Source organism: Elaeis guineensis, chromosome 8 (genome assembly GCF_000442705.2).
Source record: "Elaeis guineensis isolate ETL-2024a chromosome 8, EG11, whole genome shotgun sequence".
NCBI classification, from domain to species: Eukaryota; Viridiplantae; Streptophyta; class Magnoliopsida; order Arecales; family Arecaceae; genus Elaeis; species Elaeis guineensis.
This window is the reverse complement of record NC_026000.2, coordinates 135,563,295-135,590,867: the sequence shown is the minus strand read 5'-3', so window position 1 is coordinate 135,590,867 and position 27,573 is coordinate 135,563,295. Positions and strand designations below refer to the sequence as shown.

The following is a 27,573-nucleotide window of genomic DNA, read 5'->3' as shown; positions in this document are numbered from 1 at the left end:
GGTAACAGAGAGGGTGTGGATTCGGGTTTTCTCACCGCCGTACGAACCAGAGGAGAGAGAGAGGCGTGAGGCGCTGTGAGAGAAGGAGCAGGAGGCTCCTGGACAGCGGTCGCCAGGCTCTTCAGGGGTTCAGGGGGTCTCTAAGAGAGAGAGAGCTTTTGTGAGGGAAACTTTATGTGAGAGAGAATTGGGTGTACAAGGGTTGAGGGTGAGGTCTCCTCTTGTAAAATTTTCTTTTCATGGTGAAGTTTGCATGCCCCGTGGAGGCGAGCCCTTTTGTGGCTGATCCACGTATTTTGATTATTTTTTCCTTTTGTTTTGTTTCTTCTTTCTTCCTGCTGCATCGCGTAGTACTGAAAGGATCTTGGGAGGTGGTGTCCTGGCCAGACATCCACCCAATATTTTGAATGTATTTATTCTAGACTAACATGATTCTTTCATCTTTTTGAGATAAAATAGAGAAAATAAAATTAAGAGTAGCAAACGGATCGGATCGATCGTAAATGAATCGAATAATAAACAAATTGAGTTAAAAAATAGTCAATATGAATTCGATCTGTCTATTAAACAGATCAAAAATTCAAATCTGTATCCGACTTATTTATTAAATAGGTAATCCGATTCGACTCGTTTAATCCGTTTATTAAATAGATCAAATTAGATTAAATGGATTAAACATATTAAACGGATCAAGTTAAACGGATCAGAAACAGGTTAAACGGATCTTAAATGTGTTAAACAGATTAAACAGATCGAGTTAAATGAGTCAGAAATAGATTAAACAGGTTAAATGGATTATCTGACTCAATCCAATCTAAATATTAAATGGGTTAAACGGAACAAATATGTAAAATTCATATCCGATTCAATTATTAAACGGATTAAATGGGTCGATTCATTTACAATCCAAACTCATTTAGTCTAAATTCAAATTTATTTATGAATACGGATTGGATTGACGGATCGGATCATATTTTGACAGCTCTAAACAAGATATTCTCAATATTTTTATATTAATTTAATATAATATTTTAAAATAATATTGTCAAAAAAGTTACAGTAACTTGAGCGGCGGATGAATTTATTTTTTTAAAAAAAATTATATAATATTTTGGGACTCATCCATCCATCCCACCAACTACAATAAGATGTGTCATATTTCATAAAATTAATTAATATTATTTTTTGTCACATCAGAACAAACTTTCATACGGATTAATGAGCGTGAAGTTGCAAGAAAAATTGTCGTCTATACCCAATAACAAGCTCTGGTCCTGGGAAATTGACAGAGCGGTATATTGACTGGCGTATATTGACTGGGTCAACTTTTGGGAAGTCCTTCTCTTTGTCGAGACAACGGGCAGCTTGTTTGATTGCAAGACTGCAAGACTTGATTGCCAAGTGTTTTAGTTTCATTCACATATATAGTAAGGCCTAGCCCCCAACCTCTTACCAACAAAGTAAAGAAGGATTTTGATCAGTAATTTAGAGGCCAGAACACAACACCAGCGAAGTCCCTTGTGAAGGGTGAAGTATGGATTGGGCAGCAGCGCTTCTTCTTCAGCTGGCAAGCCTCCTGGCTGCAGCGGCAACAGACACACCAGTTGCCTTGCCCGGCTGCCCAGCCAAATGCGGGGACGTTACCATTCCCTACCCCTTCGGCATCGGCAAGGGCTGCTTCATGGAAGGCTTCAACATCACATGCAACGAGTCCATCCCTTCTGTACCCTTCCTCAGCGACGGCAACAACGACGTTGTAGAGATCCAGCTCTCCGAGGGCCTGTTGGTCGTCAACCAATACATGGCCTACGACTGCTACAGTTGGGACGGCAAGAACAACTCCTACAACAACCCATCCACCAACATAATCGGCCTGCCGTACAAGTTCTCCGATTCTCGGAACAAGTTCATGGCAGTTGGGTGCGATACTCTAGCATATCTCGAGGATGACGAGTCGAGGTTCGAGACCGGGTGCTTGTCTGTGTGCAACAGCACCAGCTACATCCCCGATGGTACATGTGCAGGCATCGGCTGCTGCCAAACGCCTATTCCTAAGAACCTCAGGGCCTTCGACGTCATCATCTATAGCTACTACAACCACACCAATTGCCGGGATTTCAATCCTTGCAGCTATGCCTTCTTGGCAGACGAGGGGTGGCTCAACTTCAATTTATCTAGCTTCTCGGACCTTCACAACGTGACAAACGTCCCCGTGACGCTGGACTGGGCGATAAGCAACCAGACCTGCGAGGAGGCGAGGACGAACAGCACGGCGTTTGCGTGCAAGGCCAAGTACAGCCGTTGCTTGAACTCTACGAATGGGCCGGGATACCGGTGCAATTGCTCGGAAGGGTTTGAAGGCAATCCTTATATAAAAGATGGATGCCAAGGTAATGCTTCTCTTGAGACCACATTGTTTTTTAACCCGTAAGTACACTTGAATTTGCATAGTTGCTTGAATATATATATATATATATATATATATATATATATATATATATATATATATATATATATATATATATATATATGTTTTTCCTTTTCGTTTTTCTTTTTTTTTTTTTTGAAATAACTGGCCATGATTATACTCGATCATTTCGTCAAGTTATGAAATGAAAAGATAGTTGTTTCAATAATTTCACAAACATCAGTTATAAATAGAAGTCTTTCCCCGTTTCGATAGTCTATTGAGCTGGGAACAGACAGCAAATGGAAAGCAAAGTTCTTCCAAAAAAAAAAAGAAGAATGAAAGTCAAGTTGCTACGGAGGGAATAATTATTGGTTGGGCCAACTCCACCTGCTCAGCACTGATCCGTTTTCCCTTCTCTTTCTTTCTTTTTCCATCTCTGTTTGTGTTGGTTTGCAGTTGGACTGGTCCACCGCTGAGTTGTGGACCTGGGTCCCGGTCTAACCAATAATCTCTTCTAGAGAGGGCAAATGCTCTATAATCCAGTCAATTCAGGCAGGGTTTATTCTATCCATTGTGAGGAATTCTTCCTCCGATGATTTTGATGGTTCAAATAGCATCTCTCTCACATGAAAGAATGATTTATATTTTTTTTCACAACATCAAGCATTGGATAGCACTTCGCATGAATCTTAGAGTACTCCGAACTTTTCTTTCATCCACTTGCACAAACCGGAAAATGATGATTGCATGATCCAATAGTACACATCATAAAAGAAGATGAATCATTTATTCGCATGAAAGATGCAACCAAAATCTTGATTTTGATGGGCTTGACCCATCAACCAATGAAAATTACCTCAAAAGAGGCTCTACAAGGGCTCGGGTTGTATCTTTTGTATGAAAGAATGGTTGATCTTTTTTTATGATGTCAAACACTGGATCATGCCTTGTATGCATATATCTCAAACCAATCTGAACTTTTTTTCATCCACATGCATGGATCTCGAAGTAGCTGTTGCATGGTCCAACGGTTAAGGTCACGAAACAAGATGAATCAATCTTTCATAGGATAGATACAACCTTAACTCGGGTCTACAACTGGTCTTAAGATATTGTAAAATTGGCATTGTGTTCGTTGAAAAAAAAAAAAAAAAATCTAAATTCTCTAGTGAATCAAACCGTGATTGACCTCAGGTTTACAGCATATACATATATATGTGGATAGCTTTGCAAAAAGTATATGCAACTTTTGACAGGATAAAATAAACTAAAAAAAAAAAAATCACTCCATTCCATAACAATATAACAATATGACAGCTAACGACTGTTGACATCCTACCATACTAGTATATACATGTGCGATGCCCGTGGGATGATCAAAGATAATTATTTGAGAAATATGGAAATCATTTTTAAATGAATGATTTGGATTTATTTCCTTTACTAAAATACTTTACCGCTATTTTTTGTAACAGAAAAAAATATCATGACACTTTAGGAAAGAGAGAATGGATTAATATGAAACCAGATTTTTTCCATATGCTTTATTATGATCTGGAATCTGGTTCAAAATCAACAATCTTTTTTCTTCTTTTTGTTTTTATCACAGAGTCCAGTATTCTGAGAGTTAGTGGATTAGTCAGGAGTTGGATCTTTTCTAATTCTATTACGAGCTAGAATGTGGTTTCTGTTATAGCTAGAATCTAGTTTACTCCCACTCTCACATGGTCATATGAATCTTATTTAAACTCTAATTAGGAGAGATTAACTTTCTGTCTCATAGATAAATCTAATTTTTCAGAGTCCAGTATCAATGGAAGAGTTAATTTCATCAGAATGAAAAAAATTAATTGCCCATTTGTCACCACAAACAGATCAAGTTATGGCATATCGCGTAGAACAAGAGATGTTATAATATTCATATGGGTCAAATGAGAATCCATTTCATAGTTATTGACATATTTTTAATAACCAGCTGTCCACCTAATATCAATTCTCTCCACCTTTCTCGTTGAGCTTGGGATAGACAACCTTGGGGATTTTTTTTTTTTTTTTGTATTTTTGTATTTTTTTGCCTACATACCATAAAAAATTTATCTCAGTTGAATAACTTCTTGGTCTGAGATTTCCATGTCACCCTATCATTTTGGATTTGGTAACTGGTGTAGCCCAGGTAGCTTTTTTCATTAATATTTTATCATTTAGGTTTGCAAATGATGTGGTTGTATTGGGTCAACTACAAGGATGTGGTTTAGTCTCATATAATGCATTTTGCCTTGCATTTAATCGTGCACTTGCAGTGGTCATAACGGTAGGGGAATAAGGGTCCAACAAAAGGTCATAATGGGTTTAAATAATGAAAGTTGAGGGACTGCAATTTATCATATCAGGTCTCTGAACTTTTTGAGTTCTAATTGTGAGTTAATTACTTGAATTGAAGCAAATACTTACATAAACTTTTCCGTGGTTGCTCACTAGACATTGATGAGTGTAAGATTGATTCTCCCTGCGTGAGTGTATGCAAGAACACGCCTGGAAACTATACTTGCTCCTGCCCCTGGGACAAATACGGTGATGGCAGAAAAAATGGAAGCGGATGCAAATCCATATGGAAGCTTGTTTATTTGGCTCTAGGTAATGCACTCTAAATCCGCACCAAAGCAAACGTCTGAAGAATAGAATCATCATTGGATATACGATGCATCATAGATGGAGAGAACTTGATTTCATATGTGCATAAGCTTCCTTTTGTACTGGATATTCTTGCAGGTGGAGGATTCGGTCTGGTGTTTCTAATCATTCTTTGTTCTTGGTTATATTGGATCATCAAAAAGAAAAGACTCATCGACCTCAAGGAGAAGTTTTTCCAAAAAAATGGAGGTCTTTTGTTGCAACAGTAAGCCTCATCGCTCGAGGGTGGTGCTCGAGCAACAAGGATGTTCACAATGGACGAGCTCGAAATAGCTACTGATAACTACAAGGAAAGCCGCGTCCTTGGCCAAGGAGGCGTCGGGACAGTCTATAAAGGAATTCTACCGGATCAAACAGTTGTTGCTATCAAGAAATCAAAGATCGTGAATGGTGATGAGATTGAGCAGTTTATAAATGAGGTGGTTGTTCTGTCCCATATTAGCCATAGGAATGTGGTGACGCTTCTAGGATGCTGTCTTGAGACTAAAGCCCCCCAACTAGTTTATGAATACGTGCCCAATGGAACTCTTTCCCATCATATCCATGACGAAGGTCGCAAGGCCTCCTTGTCCTTGGAGTCACGTTTGAGGATTGCTGCAGAAATTGCAGGAGCATTGGCTTACCTACACTCGGCAGCCTCCATACCAATCATTCATAGAGATGTCAAGTCCAGCAACATTCTCTTGGATGACAATTACACGGCTAAAGTTTCTGATTTTGGTGTTTCGAGGTTGGTTCCATTCGACCGAAAAGGTCTTACATCGTTGGTACGAGGGACCTTCGGTTACTTAGATCCAGAGTATTTTCAGACCGCCCAGTTCACCGACAAGAGTGATGTCTATAGCTTTGGAGTGATTCTTGTAGAGCTTCTAACAGGTGAGAAGCCCGTGGCTTCGACAAGGTCAGTGAAAAGTAGGAATCTAGTCATGCATTTCAAATCATGCTTGAAGGATGGCCGCCTTTTCTCGATCTTGGAGGACCGTGTGGCCTTAGCTTGATGGGAGAAGAGAGGCCCACCATGAAAGAAGTTGCAATGGAGCTAGAGGGTTTGCGAAGATTTTACCAGCACCCATGGATCAAAGAGAATGAAGAGGAGGGAGAGCATCTGCTGAAGGGAGCTGAACGCTCGACTGTCAGTGGTATGCTTGGTGAGGACGACTCTTCAGTGCATGTTATGCAGCCATTCGACATTATGCAATGATTTTATTTTACAGTTGAGTGCGTCCAGGGGTTTGATGAATTGCTAGTTCTCCGGGTCCTTCGTTCAGTTTCCAAGTCAGCACGTTTTCTGGGTCAGTCTTGTAACATATATACTTTGTCTCAGATCTTTGTTTTAATATAAGTCTACATGTTTCACCCAAAAAAAGATAAACAATAGATTACAAAATCATGGATCGAAAGGCCTATAAACCAAAATAATGAGGCTCTCATCTGTCTGTGCTGCTGGTCTACGATGCAACATGTCCTCCGTGTTAACAACAAATCATCTCAAGTAACTACAGATCTATGAGAGCCTGGATCACCTTTGTTACCCCTTGATGGGCTTCTATAAGAAGTATCAGTAAAATATATACTGTGATAGAAGGTATTGTAGGAAAGTTATATACGTTTTTCTGTTGCTGAAATAATTTGGTGATCCTAAAGCTATAGTAGAAATACGTAGGCTAGAGTTTGACCCGAGGTTGGGTGATGGATGGCACGCAAGGCAGAGCCTCGCCATAGAGCTCGGGAGAAAGGGTTTAATAAATACAACAGAAACATCTCCGAACACTTACTTCAGCTGGTTTTTGCCTCCCTCCTCAGTGCATGGTACGCATATCTCAAGAACAGATGCTGGGAAAAGTTTGATTTGTTTGGCAAGAGTTTCCCTGGAGTAAAAGGATGCATGCTCCATTAGAAACAAGTTAAAGTATCTAAAAAGACATATTGCGTTGGATCTAAAGCATTTTATTCTTCTTCCTTCTTTGATTTAGAAAGTAGGTTTTATTATTTTAACACTGCATTTTGCTCGAACCTAAGCAGGTCGTGAACGCTTCCATGCGTCGAAGACAACCTCCTTGACCACTTAATCACCCTCCATTTCCATAGCTGAAAATGACCGGCAATTCCTGGAGTTATGTTCTCACGTCTTGTTCTGGGTGCGCATACATTGTAAGTTGATGTAGTGCTTTCATCGATATCTGCCGTACATTGGTTTTAACCTTAATAAGAAATTTTGAATCAATCCTTATTTGTAAAAGCAGAAATGCGCATGCCCTGTTGAACTCCACCCTGTACATAAGCTCTCAAACCGTGATTCTCAAAAAAGAAAAAAGAAAAGAAATGGAAGATGACACCAAAAATTGTATATATGCTATTCCAAAGTCTGAAAATTGCAAATATGTCCTCAATTTTAGATGTCGTCCTTTAAATGGAATGGAATATCACCATATTATTTTATTACTTTATTCCTTCAATAATTTTGGTTCACATATTTTAAAATGTTCAGAAATTGAATGTAATCAGGAGACACCTAGGAAGGATACCTATCTAATTTTAGAGTTTTTGGGAGGTATGCATGCTCTGCCTACCTTTTGAGTTTCAAAGGATAAATATGCAGACAACGAATTTACTAGAGATATGTATCCAAAATTCCCAATGTACAGTTTGATGCGTTAAATGCTTTTCTTATTGCATGCTACACACAACTTAAGCTAATAATCTTAGCTAGCACGACGTGTAGCCTAGATATTTTGTGGATCCAGCAGGAAGCTAATTCCATTGATCCTAAACATTTGGTGTAGAATTTTGCTTCATTGTAGCCCTATGGACAGGATGAAGCGTGACCAGGGTTGTAGTATCCTACAATTCCCCATATACCGATAAAAGATTCGCTTCACTCTGATCATATATGAATCTTCCACAAAATTTTGATATTGGCCCACAATGTAGGATGTCCGCTTATATTTTTTGTGGAATCTTTCATGGATGCCTTGCACTCAAGGCCGGCCTGGGGCAGGTCAAATTGAGCGACCGCCCTAGCCCCAGGTTCTGTATTGACGTTTCCAATGAGATACAAGGATGATTTTTTATAATATTATAATAAAAAAAATTAAATAAATTAATGATGAATTTTACATGCTGCTTAACGAATATATCTATAAAAATTATTGCATATAGATTAATTTTTTTAATGATAATTAATATTTAAAATATATTAATTTTTAATAAAAAAGATTTTATTTTTTATTTAACTTCATATCTAAAAAAATATCAGGATCGGCCGGGCTTGCACTATGGGTTTATTTTTGGTTATGGCTGACAGGTTCCCAACAAAAGCTCGCATAAATTAGAGAAACACTTGAAGAAAGGCACAATCAAAATATCAGGGAACGTGGAATCCGTGCAATGTGCACGCGGCTTGATGATAGAGATGGAGAGATTTAAAATATTAAAATCAAATTTAGAATAATAATTTAAATTAAAATATACTATTGGAAAGTGTCACATGGTAATTAATTAATCTGAAAATTTAACAGAGATTATCATCTCAATGAAATGTCCGAGAACCTATGCGGACATTTACTTCAAAAATAAAAGAAAGAAAGAAAGAAAGAAAGAAAAGAAAAAAAAAAACATACCTACTGCTGGCTGGCCGTCTTCACAATGGCCAACCAATAATTTTTTTTTTTCTCTATGTGCAACAGCACCAGCAACATCCCCGATCGATGGCACATGTGCCGGCATCGGCTGTTGCCAAACGCCGATTCCCAGGGGCCACATGGCCTTCAGCGTTTTCATCGGTACGTAGCGTCCGCAACCATACCAATTGCAGGGATTTCAATCCTTGTTGCTACGATTTTTTTTGGCCGACGTGCGGTGGCTGATCAACTTCCATGTCTCTAGTTTCTCCGACCTTAGCAGCGTGACGCATGTCCCAATAATGCTGGCTTGGGCGATAGGGAACCAGGCCTTCGAGGAGGTGAGGAAGGCCAACAGCACCGGCTGCGTCGGCCGGGATACCGATGTAATTGCTTGGAAGGGTTTAAAGGCATTAATCCTTGTATGCATAGAAGATGGATGCTTCACTTGAATTTTTTTTTTTCTTTTCTTTTCATTTTCAGCCTTTTTGTTTTGTTTTGTTTTTTTCTGAAAAAACCCGCTGGCGACTACCGTCGATCATCTCATTGAGATTATGAGATGAGAACATAATTGTTTCAAAAATTTCACAAACATAAATTATAAATAGAAGCCTTTCCTATTCTCCAATCTCCATGGGTTGGGCCAGCAAATTAATTACCAACTTGTTAGGGAGGAAAAAAATTACTGATTGGATCAGATCCATCGACTTAACAGTGGACCAGTCCCATGGCAACGTAACATGCACACACATTTCTATATGGCTCTCTTGCCTCTCCACTTTTTTTCTTTTTTGTTTTCTTTTCTCCATATCTTTAATTGTGGTTTGCAGTCAGACCGGTCCATTATGTTGATGGACTTGGTCTAACCAATAATTTCTTAGAGGTAGATTCTCTACCATTCTATCAATTGCAGAGAGGGTTTATTTTATCCGTTGCAAGGAATTATTCCTTACATCTCTCGTATAAAAGAATGATTGATCATTTTTTTTTTTTCAACATCAAAAACTTGATAACACCTCTCACATATCTCAAAGTATTTTGAACTTTGTTTTCATCTATTTACACATATTAGAAAGTGATCATTACACAATCCAACAATTGATGTATTTTTTTGCATGAGAGATATAACTCAAATCCTAATTTTGAGGGACTTGACTCATCAATTAATAAAACTGCTTCGAAAGATGGTCTATAAGGATTTGGTTGTATCTTTTGTGCGAGATAATGATTTATTCTCTTTTGTGATGCCAACAGCTGGATCATATCTTCCGTATATCTCAAATCAATTTGAACTTTTCTTTTATCCACTTCAATGAATTCTAAAATGGCTATTGTACAATCCAACGACAAAAAATATGAATCATTCTACAATAGGTCTAAACATATTGCAAAATTGGCATTGTGTTTGTGAAAAGAAAAAATCTAATTTCTCTAGTGAATTAGATGGTGATTGAACTCTGATTTTTGGCATATCTATATGTGGGTAGCTTGGAAGAAAAAATTTATGACTCGAGTATATGCAAATTTTGATGGGACAAAATAATCTCAAAAGAAAAAAGATATTGATAATCAACAAGCATTGAAATCCTACTATACCAGTATATACATGTGCAATACCCGTGGAATGATCCAAGATATATAATTATTTGAGATATACAGAAATCCTTTAAAATATGAACGATTTTGGTTTATTGATTTTATTAGCATAATTTTTTAAACCAAAAATACCTTTTCCGAAGTCCACCCTTTTTTCAATGGAAAAAAAAAAAGAATCATGCTATTTTAGGAAAGAAAGAATGGATTAATTGAACCAGATTTTTTCCATATTATATGCTTTATTATGAGCTGGGATCTTGTTCAAAATCAATGTCTTTTTTTTTTCTTTTTTTTTTACCATAAAGTCCAATATTTTGAGGAAGAGTTAGAGGATTATTCAAGACCGGATCTATTCCAATTTTATTTTGAACTAGAAACCGGTTTTTATTGTAGGTAGAATCTAGCAGATTTTTGGTCGGAGGGAGTTGGAGTTTGGAATCAGAATAAAAATGGGTAACTCCCGTTCTAACTATTTAGTTGGAAGAAGTCTAATTCTGTTTTCGATTTGGGGACGGAATAGAAATAGCTTAATCTATCTAAAACTAAATCTCTATTCTCTCTTAAGGATTTAAATTTTTATTTCGATTGTGCTTCCGATCATGAGCCAAACACTTTGAGAGATTTGGTCATTCTGATTCTTATTTTGATTTTGATTTCTGTTTCAAACCAAACACGTCCCTCCCAATCCATTCCTCCTCTAGCATGATCATATAAATCCTATTTAGGAGTTGTTTGGTTCACGACCGAAATCGGAAGAGAAATCAGAATGAATTGAAATTAGAATCAGAATAGTCAAATCCTCCGAAATGTTTAGTTCGTGATCGGAATCTGACTCAAAATCAGAATCGAAAATTTTTTTTGAATTTTTAGGACAGAATAGAGATTGAGTTTTAGATATATTTGAGCCATTCTATTCCTATTTCACTCCAGAATTGAAATTGGAATGGAATTCCTCCCTACTAAATGATTCGAATGGAAATCACTTATTTCCATTCCGATTCTAGACCCCAACTCTCTCCAACCAAATACCCCCTTAAACTTTAATAAAAATAGTTTAACTTTCTGTCTAATAGATAAACATAATTTTTTGGGTCCAATATTAAAGAAAGAGTTGATTTCATTCAAAAAAAAAAAAAGTGAATTATCCATTTGTCACCCCAATCAGATCAGGTTACCGCACGTCAGGTAGGATAGGAGATGAAATTCATGCAGATCAAATTAGAATCCATTTTATAGTTATTGATATATCTTCATCACAGGCTGTCAATCTAACGTCAACCCTCTCCACCTGGGTCATCATGCTTGGGACCGACGCATGGTGGCCATTTTGTTTTTTTAAATTAGTTTTTGTTTTTAACCTAAAGATTATCTCAATCGTGCAACTTCTTGGTTTGAGATTTCCATGTTACCCTATCATTTTGGATTTGGTAATTGGTATAGCCCACGCAGCTTTTTTTTTTCATGAATTTCATATCATTTAAGTTTGCAAGTGAGGTGGTTGTATTGGGTCAAGTACGAGGATGTGTTTTAGTCCGATATAATACACATGGACTTACATTCAAATGTACGCTTGCAGCGGTCATAACGATTGGGAATAAAGGTCCAACAAAAGGTCACTAAAGAAATAAAAATCGTCCTGAAACTAAAAGAATTGATGCTTTCCGGTGCAAAATTTCCGTGACAATTTCTGATTTTTCAGGATAACGAATTGCTGCGTGCCCCTAATTACTTGCATTTACGAAAATGTTTTCCATGCAAAATTTCCAGGACAATTTCTGACCATCGATTTGCGGAAGTGTTTCTTTTGCCATCCGGCAATTGCTTTTTTCCTTGAACATTTCTTTACTTGCAACAACGTGATATTTTATGGACAAAAGTAAATGAAGGAATTTCATATGGCAGTAGTCTCATTCTGCTATGACAAGGACTGGTCGCAGTTTGTCCCTCCGGGTTGAGAGACTTGAATTTATGATATCAGGTCACTGACCTTTTTAAGTTCTAATTTCTAGTTAATTACTAAGGAATTTTAGTAAACACTTAAATAAACTTTTTGATGGTTTCTCACTAGACATTAATAAGCGTGCCAATATTACTTCTCCCGGCAAGAGAGCATGCAACGACATGCCAGGAAGCTATATGCTTTCTGTTGTCCCTGGAACATTATGGTGACAGCTGAATAAATAGACCACACCATATAGCATCAGAAATATATTATTATTCACATCTTTTCATATGATGCCCAGTGGCACTCCTCCATTTTTATACTTAATAAATATTTCATTTTAGAATATCAATTGTCTACATCATTTTATGAAACACTTGATTGAAGTGTGAAATGAATTGAATAGGAATGTAAATTCACCTTCATTGGTTTCATACTCTGCTATGTTAGCTATCTAGGATTGGTCTGAAGAATGACATCATAATATCATCATATTCGATCATACGATAGCCAACTGTAATCAAGCAACTCCTTCGTAACAACCTCCTTCTCATGCCAAGTTTGATAATTAGATAATTCCATTCTATATTATTGATGAATATGTATCCTTTGCCATATAGGTCGGCCTTATGCAATGGGCATGTCTTGAAGATTATCTTTCAAACTCAATGCTTCGGAGCATTAGAATGAGATTGAAGTTGCAACCCTCCTTTACATGTATGTTCATTATTTTAATTAATTATAAATTTATTTTGAAATCTTCATCAAGAAGCATGAATCCGTCCACATCCTTTATATGCATATTCCATGGCTACATATTGACGGTCATTCTTAACAAAGAATAAAATCCTTATAATTATGGATAGGGATCAATGGCACTGGATCAGATTTGGGCCGGATTTCTAACTATTTAAATCCAAACCCAAATACCTAATAAACTATCCAAATCCAACCCAAATACTATTGGGATTGGGTTCTTTTGCCCAAATCTATCTCAATCGGATATAGGATAATTCAGATTTATTCGGTCCGAATTGAATAAAGTCATATTGAATATTTTTTCATTTTTGTCAACTCCTAAGCCATATTACCATTCCATAAATCATACTTGTCCTAAACAAATAAAATTCAACGACACTTAGTTCAATAATACTTAGCTCTATTTCAATCAAAATTAAATTCAAATTATCTTAAGAAAATAAAATTCAATAATATTTAGTACCATATTCAATCAAAATAAAATTCAAATGTAATAGAAATTTAACAGACTAAGCTATTCAACAATAACATTTAATTCCAACATCTCTGAAAGAGTGATGGTTGGTTGACGAACTGACAGCAAGGTGACTACTGACAGGAAAAAGGGACAATAGGATGGTTGGTAGATGGTGGTGTCCATGTGGTCGATTGGTCGTATGAGACTATGGGTGAGGAAAATTTGGTTAATTGGTTTATCATTTTGTACTTTGTACTTATGGAGCGGTGGCTAAGGAGAACGAGGGAAAGAGAGAAAGGGAAGAACGAATGAATGAGTTAGATTTAGTAACTAATAGGTGATACTTGATAAAATATATTTAATATAATATATATATTTTAAAATACTAAAATAGTTTGGATCGAGTTCGAGTCGATTGCATAACTACTTAGTCCTGGTCCAAATTCAAAATTAAGCATTATAATTTTATCCAAATCCAGCACAAATCTAGCCAACATGTTGGCTATCCAATCCAATCAGATCGAATCGGATATCTGTGGATTGGATATTTTCTTAAAACTTCAATCAAATAAAAAGGTTTTCTTTCACTTTTCAAAAATTATCTTTTTTTTTTCCCTACTTTCTGTGAACTAAACGAGTTCTTACGGTGCCGAAGAGAAAACGCAAGGGGAAGAAGTTATATGTTGTGAAAGAGGAATTGGGGATATCTTTGGTATTTTTCAAAATTATATGGTGGCTTAGGGACCGCATGTTACAGATATTGTGCCCGATGGAGGGACCGATGGTTGAAGTGTGGGTCAACGGCGAGATCTTGTTATACCATGGTCCATGGAGGGACCCATGATTAAATATCCGAAAGGGAAGAAATGGAATACAGGGTGGACTTTGAAAAGTGTCTGGCGTGCATCGGCCGGGGAGTCCTTCCTTTCTTTGTCGACACAGCTGGCAACTTTTTTTTGTTTGATATGAAGGGAAGACTTTGATCAGTAAGGCAGGAAGACTCCATTGACCCACTTGTTTTGGTTTCATTCATATGTACCAAGGCCCAGCCTCCACCTTCCTACCAACAAAGTAAGGAAGGATTTTGATCCAGAATTTAGTGGCCGGAACTGAACGTACGTACACCAGTGAAGTCCCTTGTGAAGCATGGTTTGGGCAGCAGCGCTTCTTCTTCAGCTGGCAAGCCTCGTGGCCGCAGCGGCAACAGACACACCAGTTGCCTTGCCCGGCTGCCCAGCCAAGTGCGGGGACGTTACCATTCCCTACCCCTTCGGCATCGGCAAGGGCTGCTTCATGGAAGGCTTCGACATCACATGCAACAAGTCCTCCATCCCTCTTGTACCCTTAGTGACACCAACATCACCGTTGTAGACATCCAGCTCTCCGAGGGCCTGCTGGTCGTCAACCAATACATGGCCTACGACTGCTACGCTCGGGACGGCAAGAATAACGACTACAACAACCCATCCATCGACATAATCGGCCTGCCGGCGTACAAGTTCTCCGATTCTCGGAACAAGTTCATGGCAGTTGGGTGCGATACAATAGGACATCTCAAGGATGACGAGTCGAGGTTCGAGATCGGGTGCTTGTCGGTGTGCAACAACTCCAGCTACATCCCGAATGGTACATGTGCAGGCATCGGCTGCTGCCAATCGCCTATTCCTAAGGACCTCAGGTCCTTCCACGTCATCATCGATAGCTACAACAACCACACCAATTGCCGGGATTTCAATCCTTGCAGCTATGGCTTCTTGGCCGGCGAGGGGTGGCTCAACTTCAGTTTCTCTAGCTTTTCGGACCTTCGCAACGTGACAAACGTCCCAGTGACGCTGGACTGGGCGATAAGCAACCAGACCTGCGAGGAGGCGAGCACGAACAGCACGGCGTTTGCGTGCAAGGCCAAGTACAGCCGTTGCTTGAACTCTACGAATGGGCCGGGATACCGGTGCAATTGCTTGGAAGGGTTTGAAGGCAATCCATATATAGAAGATGGATGCCGAGGTAATACTTCTCTTGAGACCGCATTGTTTTTAACCCATAATTATTATATGTACACTTGAATTTGCGTAGTTGCTTGATTTTTTTTTTTTTCATTTTCATTTTTTTTTTTTGGAAGAACCGGCTGGTGAATATATATCGTTGCTCATTCCATTGGGTTTGGGAAAGGAAAACATAGTTGTTTGAATAATTTCACAAACATAAATCATAAATAAAAGTCTTTATCCATATCTAGTCTTCTGGAGCTGGGACCACCCGGCAACTTAATAGCCAAATTGCTGGGGAGGGAGAAATTATTGGTTGGATTACGTCAACCAGTTCAGCAGTAGACTAGTCCAACTACAACGTAACGTACACACTCATGCCTGTATCGCTGATCCATTTTTCTTTCTCTTTCATTTTTTCTTTCCACGTTTGTATGCACTGGTTTGCTGTTGAATTGGTCTATATCTGGGTTGGTGGTCCTGATCTAATTAATAATGTCTAGGTGGGAGGATAGATTTCCTTCAATCCAGTCAAGTGTACGTAGGGTCCCTTCTGTCCCCTGCGCAGAATTCTTCCCCCCAATGATTTTGATGGACTTGACTCACCAGCCCAGGCACACTGCCTCAAAAGTGAGCCCACAACTGCTTTTGAGCTAATGCCAAACTTACAGAGTCCGTGAAAAAAGAAAAAAAGTATGATGATTTGAAGAAAAGTATGATGAGCTAATGCATACTAATTACTTGCATTTACGGAAATGTTTTTCATTCGAAATTTCCATGACAATTTCTGACCATCGGTTTGCGGAAGTGTTTCTGTTGTTGGATGGCCAAGACTTAACATGCCTTCTGGCAATTGTTTATTTATTTCTACATTTTTTTTACGTGCAACAACGTGATATTTCATGGACAAAAGTAAAAGAAGGAATTTCATATGGCAGTAGTCTCATTCTGCCACGACGCGCCGGGAGCAGCCTGTCCCTCCGGGTTGAGATACTGCAATTTATCATATCAGCTCTCTGACCTTTTTGAGTTCTAAATTTGAGTTAATTATATACTGTAGCATTTTAGTATATACTTATACAAACTTTTTGATGGTTCTCACTAGACATTAATGAATGTGACAATATTACTTCTCCCTGCACGAGAGCATGCGAGAACACGCCAGGAAGCTATACTTGCTCTTGTCTCTGGGACATGTATGGTGACGGCAGAATAAATGGAAGCGGATGCAAATCCTTATGGAAGCTCGTTTCTTTGGCTCTAGGTAAGGCGCTCTAAATCCGCACGAAAGCAAACATACGAAGAATAGCTTCGTCATTGGATATATGATGCATCATAGATAGTGAGATCTTGATTTCATACATTTATAAGCTTCCTTCTATACTGGGTATTCTTTTAGGCGGAGGATTAATAAGTCTGGTGATTCTACTTGTTCTTTGTTCTTGGTTATACCGGATCATCAAGAATCGTTTATATTGGATTATCGAGAAGAAAAGACTCATCGGGCTCAGGGAAAAGTTTTTCCGAAAAAATGGAGGTCTTTTGTTAGGACAGTTAACCTCATCGCTCGAGGGCAGTGCTCAAGCGACAAGGATGTTCACAATGGAGGAGCTCGAAATAGCCACCGATGACTATAAGGAAAGCCACATCCTTGGACAAGGAGGCGCTGTGATGGTCTATAAAGAAATTCTACTAGATCAAACAGTTGTTGCTGTCAAGAAATCAATGATCATGAATGATGATGAGATCGAGCAGTTTATAAATGAGGTGGTTGTTCTTTCCCATATCAACCATAGGAATGTGGTGAAGCTTCTAGGATGTTGTCTAGAGACTAGAGTCTCCTTGCTAGTTTATGAATTCGTGCCCAATGGAACTCTTTCCCATCATATCCATGATGAAGATTGCAAGGCCTCCTTGTCCTTGGAGTCTCGTTTGAGGATTGCTATAGAAATTGCAGGAGCATTGGCTTACCTACACTCGACAACCTCCAAACCTATCATTCACAGAGATGTCAAGTCCAGCAACATTCTCTTAGATGACAATTACACTGCTAAAGTTTCTGATTTTGGAGTGTCGAGGTTGGTTCCATTCGACCGAAATGGTCTTACATCATTGGTGAGGGACCATTGGTTACTTAGATCCAGAGTACTTTCACACTGCCCAGTTCACCAATAAGAGTGATGTCTATAGCTTTCGAGTGATTCTTGTGGAGCTCCTCACAGGTGAGAAGCCCGTGACTTCGACGAGGTCAGTGGAATGCAGGAATTTAGCCATGTATTTCCAATTATGCTTGAAGGATGGCCGCCTTTTCTCGATCTTGGAGGACCGTGTGGTCGATGAAGGATCTCTGGAGCTGCTCGGTGCAGTTGCGGAGCTTGCCAATCGTTGTCTCAACTTGATGGGGAAAGAGAGGCCCACCATGAAAGAAGTTGCAACAGAGCTGGAGGGGTTACGAAGATTTCACCAGCATCCATGGATCATAGAGAATGAAGAACAGGGAGAGCATCTGTTGAAGGGAGCTGAATGCTCGAAGACGAGTGTTATGCTTGGTGAGGATGATTCTTCGGTGCATGTTATGTAGCCATTCGACATTATGCGATGATTTTGCCTCATGGTTGAGTGCACCCGGGGGTTTGATGAATTGCAAGTTGTCTGTTTTGTACCAAAGATAAACGATAGATTCCTTTGTTCTGTTTCCAAGTGCTTTGTTAGGTTCCTTTGTTTCAATTGTGTCATGTACACTTTCTCTGGGTCCTTCGTTCTGTTTCTAGGTCAGCAGTTTTTTTGGGTCTATCTTGTAACATGTATACTCTGTCTCAGCTCTTTGTTTTAATGTAAGTTCATATGTTTTACTAAAAAAAAAAAAAAAGGGATAAGCAATAGATTACAAAATCATGGATCGAAAGGCCTCTAAACCAAAATAATGAGAGTCTCATCTGTCAGTGATGCTGGTCTACGATGCAACATTTCCTCCGTGTTAACAACAAGTCATCTCAAGTAACTACAGATCTATGAGAGCTAGGATCATCTTTGTTACCCCATGGTGGTGTCGGCAACATATATACTGTGATGAAGGTATCGTAGGAAAGTTGTATATGTTTTTCTGTTGCTGGAATGATTTGGTTATCCTAAAACTGTAGTTTAGAAATACATAGACTAGAGTTTGACACGAGGTAGGTTGATGGATGCTACCCAATGCAGAGCCTCGCCATAATGCTCAGGATAAAGGGTTTAATAATACAGCAGATACATCTCCGAACACTAAGATGGTTTTTGCCTCCCTCCTCAGCGCATGGTACACATATCTCTGTTCCAGTTCCGTTCAGGGAGTTCATCAAACAGTAAGGTCAGTATAGTCTTCTTCACATTATAATTATATAATCAGACCACTGAATCTTATGATCACCCTGAGATTTTGGGTGACCAATACAATATGTTCCTTTTTGAGGGAAAAAGGAGGAAGCAAGAGCTTCCCCAAAATTTATTCAGAAGTAGCTATATGCACGTGAGATGATACAGATGGTGGTTCAGAGGAGGGTAGGAGATTAGTAAAGATGACCAGGCATCAAGCTCACAATACAGTAACCCAGCAAAAGCTGACAACGAACGGATTCATTTTTTAAAAAACAGAGTTTAGGAGCTTGATTGTGGCAACAAAAGTCTAAGAGCTTGAAGAAGTTTCTGATGAGAGTCCATCACTCTACCAGAGCATAGACTACCCCAAGAGACAGAGAGACAGAGCCTTATGGAGAGTAGAGTTGACAGAGCATTTCTTTTGCATAAAAACTCTGGAATTACGTTCCAACCAAGTACTCCAACAGATTGCCAAGGCTAGAGCATCCCATTCTTTGCTACCCTCCCTCTTGATCTCTGTACGATGACAATCCATCCAGAGGTCCATGAGATCTCTCTGCCAGCCAGAGATGTTGAGAAGACATTTATCAGGGAACCACAAGCTTTTGGCAAATGAGCATTTGGTGAGTAGGTGGGAGATGGTTTCATTGTTGCCCCCACACAGAGGGCAAGCTGAAGATCTACTCCAGCCTTTTTTAAACAAGATCTCCCCAGTGTGTGACCTGTTCTTCATGCTAACCACATAAAGACTTCGATTTTTTCGGGTACTGCTGCCTTCCATACGGGCTTGTAAAAGGCCAAAGGATACCGCCACTATTGATGAATTTGTAGAGCTCATAATCCATGGTAAAAGCTATAGGGGCATGTAATTATGTTATGCGTCAAGGTATCTTAAATATTATACGCATACTGCCAATGCAATAGGAAGCCTTTACGCTGTTGGTTACTTTCGTTTCTAACCTTTGATTCTATGCAGAATGAGAAATTTCTGTGATCATGTACAATCAACAGAAGGGCCTTTCCGTTCCAATTAAAAAAAAAAGAGAAAAAAGTATTTTATGTGTTAATTTCTGACAATGTAGAATGGAAACAAAGCCGCCTTGGGATGTTTAAGTACAACATTAAAATGGGAAAGAAGGGTCCAAACCCTTATTGGTGTTTCTTGGCCTTCCCTGATGTGTATTGAAGCGGGAGCCAATATGCATTAGTTGTTACATGGTTTGGAGTTAAACATCCTTCTCGTGTCAATGACATATTCAAAGGTTTCAATGTAGATGCAGTATGGCAATGATGAACATAATGATCCCTGTTCAGCACGATTCTAGCTTTTTTACATAATCATCATTATAGAAGGTACTGAATACCGATAGTTTATTGGATGTATTCACTAGTACTCTACTTACAGGGAGCATACACTTTTATGATTCCACTTGAATTCTGAAAGTAGTGCATAGCTTGCCTTGTTGATGTTCGAAGAAAGTGTTCGAACTATTGCATGTGTCTCAGCATGCGTAACTGTGTATTATAGCCATTAATCTTAACCTTAATAAGAAAGCAATATTGTAGCTATATGGAGTGAACTTGATGACTAATCTAAGTCTAAGAAACTCCTACAACAAGACTTAATTTGATGCGAAGCCCATATGTCTGGTATCTATTTCATTGGGCAACTGTTGTTAAGGTTGTACAGATTGGCTTGCACTAGAACTTGGAAGACATATTGATGGTAAACAAAAGTACTCAAAAATGCTTATTGAGATACGCTCAAGCTATCAAGATCAAACCCTCCAAGACTCAGAATTGGAAAGTCTAAATGATAAATGAAGAAGATTAATTTGATATGCGGAAATACATTCATATCTGAGGTGCAAATTATAAGCCAAAGAGCTGACCTCAAAGTTTCAACAGACAATTTGGGGCGTATCCCATATGAAAATCATTGCAGTATACAGATTTTTGCTTCGTGTCTATGGAATGCATGATAAAATCTTTTCGCATACATATTAATTTGCCAATGCTTCCAAAAGTCCTCCCCAGATTGTGTGACAAGGACTAAGAACTTTCCTAGTTAATGCATGGTGGTAATAATTCTCACGAAGAAATTAGTTTTTGCTCTTTATATCTGATTGAGGAAACAATTGTTGTGATGAATTATATAAGATCAAGTTGCTGTCAATGAAAATGTGCTTTGCTTCATGTGGTCAATTTGATTCTGTCATTGGTGTCAAAATCTTATGATCCACAATCTGGAACAAATGCCGATGGTTCCAATTTCTATATTGTGTAATATTTTTTTCTTAAAGAAAATCGGGCACTTTCTATGATCTACCACTTGGTTGCATGATGATGTTGTTTATTAGGAACTAAACTATGTTCCATAGGTAATTGTGGGTGTTGGTAGTGGTCTGTGTGACATCATGCGTGAAGAAAAAAAATGGAACTAGACGACCTTTGCTCAACGATAACCATCAGACGAGCTGTCATCAGAATGGGGGAATAAACCACATGTTGCTTTTTCATGAGGTGAGGAAGGTTTTTGGAAGTGTCCATAAGGAAAGCCCAATCAATTTCTGGTATCACTAACACAAGTTTGACAACTTGAATGCCTGGAGTTCTAGTGAGAAGGTCAAGAGGAAATGGATTGGTGCCTTTTGAAGTTAGCAAGATTCACATTGGGGCGGTGAATAGGTGATGTAGCTCGGAGAACCATCAAAAGGGTTTTTGCAAAATGACTTGGCCAGCAATCTGTGGCCTCTCCCCAAATAAGCACCTTGCCTTGGAATGCATCAGAATATACGTAGGTTCCTTTGAAATGGTAATTATATCATGTAATACCTTAGAAAAATTATAGATATACCACTACTCCATCTTACATTTTATTTAGAAAGGGAAAAGAAAAGAACCTATAGTCTTCTTAGACCATTTCTTCTTCGTATTCATCTAGAAAATATTTGCATAAAGAAGAAAAGCTAAAAGGAGATTTAAGGAAAATGGGAATCATAAGAAGTAAAAGCTTATTACCATCTATAATTGACCCAAATCTTATTGTGACAAATGCCCAATAGAATTCCATAGAGCAATGAGAATAGAGTAACAGAAGGTCTTGGTTGATTTATCATTGAAAAGGAAAAGGAGAATCAGGCACACAATGTCCAATTCAGGTTATTAAATGGAGAAATGACACAAGGTAAATTCTGCAGGCAACATGTTATTTTTGGGTGAGATTAGATTTTGAGATTAAGCTGTACAAAGGAATGACGGGGAGATAATCATACTAAGATTTCTTTGTTTGATAAATATGTTATTTAAATTCGGCTACCCTCAATGTGAAGCTTGCTACAATTCGAACTATGATTTGAGTGGTCGTGGGAGGGGTCATACTGTAACCTTAGGAGTTCTATTGCTGGGTTACTGCAAGCTTATATGTCACAAGAAGCTTGGTACCAAGATTTTAGGGAAGATGAGCCATACCAAAATTCTAGGAGGGACCGACATCCAAGTTACCATCCTGGAATAAGGAGAATTCTAAAATTTTTAGGGGCTGAGGCCCTGTTGGCTCCATAGGTTTGCACTGGCAGTATTTCTTGGTGTCAGTGTATGCAACACCTGATGCTGGCACTTGGGTGGCGGCTGTCATGAGCTATAACTAATTCCATCACACTTGATGCCATCAATGGAAGCAGCTGCTGCTGCCATGGATGATGACTAGAGCTACCATGGAAGGTGTTTCCTTGGGTGGTTGCTGCTGGGGCTGCCCTAGCCTGGGGTACCCACTTAACCACTATATATTAAGCAACACCCTAATTGCCTGTCTACCCTAGGATCCTTTTTGGCTTTTAAAACAAAGCTAATAAATTTGGCTTGCAGGCACACATCTGGTTATGACTATTGATAGGCACAGCAAATAGTAATTAGCTGGATTGGCAAAAATTGATGGCACAAAGCTTCGGATGAAACATCAAATGGTTTAGGGTGTTTAGGAATGCATGTCTTAGTAAAAGTAGCATTACCATTTAGATGAACATAGTACTTCTCTTGCAACAATGAATGGCTTTGGTGATATGAAACAACCTCTAAGTTCATGTTTATGGTGGCGAGGACCCATATATAATTTTGATGTAGTGTCCTCCCTTGTAAATATGAACTTGTTTGTGGACATAGCCATTTCTTGGCATGTATCTGGACCTTAGTCTCAATTCCTCATTTATAATCTCTCTCTCCTTTTTCTTCTCTTTTTTTTTTTATTTTTTTAGAGAACTAGGGATAAATCCCTAGTTCTACTTTCATCTTAAAAGCAGCTCTCCAATTGAGTTTTATGTAAAAGTAGTTCCCTATTTCAAATATAAATTAAAAGCAACTCCTCATTTTTGACTGAAATTACCCTTATACCTTTATACACTTATACAATAAGGCAGTATTCATTTACAATTAGATAGTACTACATTATATTGGTGCAGTATTCCTTTATAATAATACAGTATTACTTTATTATATTATATTAGTGCAGTATTTCTTCACAATAAGACAGTATTACATTATATTAGTGTAGTATTCTTTTATAATAATACAGTATTATTTTATTATATTATGTTAATATAGTATTCCTTTACAATAAAGTAGTATTATATTATCGTAGTGTAGTATTACTTTACAACAATGCAGTGTTACTTTACAATAATGTAACAGTGTAGTATTACCTTATAACAGTGTAGTACTATTTTATAATAGTGCAGTACTGTCTTATAATAATGTAATATTATTTTATAATTGCAGGGATAACTGCAGGGATAATTCGATCATTTCATGCCATTTAAGAAGCTGCTTTTAAGTTATATTTCAAATGAGAAGTATTTTTTTACTTAAAACTTAAATGGGGAGCTACTTTTAAGTTTAAACTCAATTAGAGATTTCTCATTAGTTTATCTTTTTTTTTTTTTTGATTACAGGTATGCTCTATAATTGAGCTTTGCAAAATTGACTTGAACCTTCTAGTTCAGTGTGTACCAAACTAAACTGAACCTGTGGGTCAGTTTGCTGATTTTTTATCGGACTTGGCATAACCTGATCTAAGCTGAACAAAATCACACTTGATTCTGCTCATTGCAACTTGGTTCGAGTAGTTCCAAGCCCTCGAGTGAGTAGAAATGTAGAAGGCATCCCAATGCCTTTCTTCTCTCTTTTTTTACTGAGAACATGAAGGGTAGGGTGGGAAGGTAATGTAAATTAGGGGCGAAGAGATTTTTTGTGCTTTTGAGCCCCAATCCAGACCAAAATCACGTATCGTTCCCTCTCTCCTTTTCATTCTTCTTCTTTTTGTCTTGTCATTTGAAATAAACCAATAAAAGGATAAATGAGAAAAAAAATCATGGCAAAATTTTGTAGTTTGGCATGATGCTGCGGATCAAAGTGTCATAATTTTTTGTTGGTCATAGAATTTGTAGATTAAAAATATACTTTTGGTTTAAATAAATGATAAAGATAATATTTGAAAATAAAAAGTCAGTAGCATCTTTTGAGGGTGTGCATGTTACCAGTAGTCTTGTTTTGGCAGTAATTTGTTTAAATTTAGTTATGGTTATGGCTACTCAATTAGGCACAAATTCAAATAAATTTAAAAAAACTAGTGATGAAGGCATACTTATGGGTTGGATAAAATATATGTAGTACCCCTAACGGAGTTCTACATTAATGTAAAATTAATTTTTTAAATATTTTAAAAGTAAATATATTCTTAAATTAAAAATTACTTAAATATCAGTAAAATATGAAAAATTAGTATTCTTTATTGATAATTTAGAAGTATTTTCTGAAATATTTCAGCTATTTTTTTGCATTACATTGTAAATTATGAAATTCTTAAATGTTTAGTAACTAAAAACATCATTAAGTCAACTAAAATCATGATAAGTTTAAACTGTGCTCCCATGCATGTATTTTTGTTGGGTATTCTCTCGATCAAAAGAGATATCGTATTTTTGATCTTCAAACCTGAGGAATTTTCACTTCCCGTGACATTATTTTTCATGAAAATACTTTTTCTTTTCATAAATACTAGCCCGACCAGCTTTCTCAACTGAATTTTGATGATCTTCTTTTGAGCTAAGACACGGTCCCAACTAAATTGGACCTCATTAGGCCCGACCAACCCAGTCTCAGTTTCAACAAATCCATCATACTTACCTAAGCTGGGCCTCATTTGGCCCAATCTAGCTCCGATACAAGCTGGCCCATCCAGCTTACCAAAGTTAGATTCCTTTCAGTCCAACTCAACAACGGCTCAGCCCACCACAACTCCATCTGATCTTACCCTACCTGCTCCAACAGTAGGCCGAACAGATCTAGACCTGACCCAATCTGAGGCTGAGCCTATTGTTCCCTCCCTTAACTGGCTCCCATCTCTCAATGCTTCTAACTCTCGACCACATTGAGAACACAGACAACCCTTATGATTGATAGATTATATTGTTAATGCTCCTAGTGTGGCTAGATCACTGGACTCCTCGGCCAACTTGGTAACCTTTGGTAAGGCCTATGCTATCTCCTACTATACATCCAATTTTATATTTAATGATGCACATCGAGTCTTCGTTTCAATCATAACCACTGACAGTGAACCCTTTACTTATTTTCAAGCTGCGCGAGACCCGAATTGGAGAACTACAATGGAGGTTGAACTTGCAGCCCTTGAGCGTAATAGGACTTGGTCTCTGGTACACCTTCCATCTGATAAGAAACCCATTGGCTCTCGTTGGATTTACAAAATCAAATATAAGGCTGATGGTTCAATTGATCAATATAAAGCTTGTCTTATGGCTAAAGATTACATATAAATTGAGGGACTTGGTTATAATGAAACTTTTACTCCATTTGCCAAATTAAAAACGGTTCATTGTCTCTTAGTAGTTGCCTCAGCCAAGAATTGGCAATTATGCCAATTAGATATCAATAACATCTTTTTTCATGGCGATTTACATGAGGAGGTCTACATGACTCCTCCTAGATTTTTGTCTCCAGGCGATGCTCAAGTATGTCGACTACACAAGTCTCTTTATGGCCTCAAACAAGCCTCCAGACAATGGTTCGAAAAATTCTCCAATGCCCTACTTCAGTATGGATGCATCCAATCTAGGGCCGACCACTCTCTATTTACAAGCAGGACGAAAACTCTTTTCTAGCTATTCTTGTCTATGTCAATGATGTAATTATTGCCAGTAATGACTCTCTTCACTGCCAAACCATGAAGGATTTCTTACGAAGCCATTTTCATATCATGGACTTAGGTGCTTTGAAATATTTTTTGGGGTTGGAGGTTGCTCGATCTTCTTTTAGAATATTTGTTTTCCAATAAAAATATGCCCTCAATATTCTTCAGGATAGTAGTATGTTGGAAACTAAGCCAATCAATTTTTCAATACAACAACAACTACAGCTCTCATCAGATTATGATCCACCCCTTGATGATCCGGATCAATATCAGTGATTGTTGCCCTAAGAATTGATTTTGATGGTCATAAATCATTTGAGAAGACTACTAATGAGTTTCTTATTTTTAGAAGATACTTTGGTATTATTTCAGGTAGTCCAAAATGTTGAGTTTGAAAAGCTCCTTCAAAGGTGCCAAAGTTGAAGTTTCTGAAAGTTGGAGACATTTTTAAAGTCTTTTGGAAGTGTCAAATTCATTCAAATCCATTTAAGAGTATTTGGTAGTATTCTGGTAAGTTTTGGATCTTAAATATATGAAAAACTAGATTGAAACAAAATGAGATGATCCAACTGGGTCATCCTCTTTTGTTGGGTAGCCGGCACATACTGTTTTAGTTTGTGACACATAGTAGGACGATCCATGGATCGACCCCTGAGACCCTGAGACCAAAATAGAGAGCCTGATTTTCTGTCTGGCCAATTGAGGTGACTCATGGAACTACCCATTCGTAGTGGGATGACCCATGGGTCGACCCATTCTGGGCGAACACTTGTAACGATTAGTTTTCAGCCCATTTTTTGTATATTTAATACGCATTAAACATACTCCAATGTCTCTTAACTTATATTAAGACACTCTCAAGTTCAAATGAAGGCTATAAATGCTCTTTAGAGGTGAGAAATCAAATAAGATTCATGCATTTAAACTCACATTCGTGAAAAAGAAAGAAAAACCTAGAAAGAGAGGAAAGAAGCATTCAATCAGCTCACCAACCACTCTCCAGTTGCATTCAAGTGTTTCAATCATTTGAGAGTATTCAGCAAATACTTCTACTCCTTGAGTATTGTACTTTTATTATCTTTATTATGCTCATTTAAAGGGTTGTTTGTGCTGAAATTTTTGTACACTCTTGTTTTGCTGTTGTACATTGGTTTTTGAATTTTGGAGGATTCCAAAACTCAAAAAGATTGATCTGAATCTGTAATCAGAGAGTTTGTGGGTTGGTTTATACCTGAAAAATAAGTGTTCTTGTTTGGATAGCAAGGATCGATGTTATCCGACGTGTTGTATTTTGAAATCCTTTTAGTGGATTGAATTCTTAAATAAAAATTTAGAGAGTAGATGTAGGTGCAAAGTTGGCACCGAACCATTATAAATCTCTTGTATTATTGTGCTTGCATATTTTTTTTATTCATTGTGCTCTATACTTGTTTATTTGTCATTTGTAGTTGATCTTATTTTCTTAATTAATCAATTCACCCTACTCAACAAGTATAGCACATTACTTGAGAGCACTAATCATAAAAATTTTAAAAAGACTCAATTCACCCTCCTT

The 27,573-nt window shown here is 37.9% G+C and overlaps 1 protein-coding gene and 1 pseudogene across 1 annotated transcript; both read left to right on the top strand.

Annotated features, from left to right (window-relative positions):
* Window positions 1-1,473: 1,473 nt before the first annotated feature.
* Window positions 1,474-6,396, top strand: LOC105036274 (wall-associated receptor kinase 2-like; annotated as a pseudogene).
* An 8,095-nt stretch (window positions 6,397-14,491) lies between these two features.
* Window positions 14,492-18,318, top strand: LOC105036560 (wall-associated receptor kinase 5-like). The gene is given in 5 exon segments (XM_073242893.1): window positions 14,492-14,799; window positions 14,802-15,479; window positions 16,566-16,724; window positions 16,860-17,577; window positions 17,579-18,318. Coding segments are annotated over 5 exon segments (2,196 nt in total). The 5' UTR covers window positions 14,492-14,621; the 3' UTR covers window positions 18,042-18,318.
* Window positions 18,319-27,573: the final 9,255 nt, after the last annotated feature.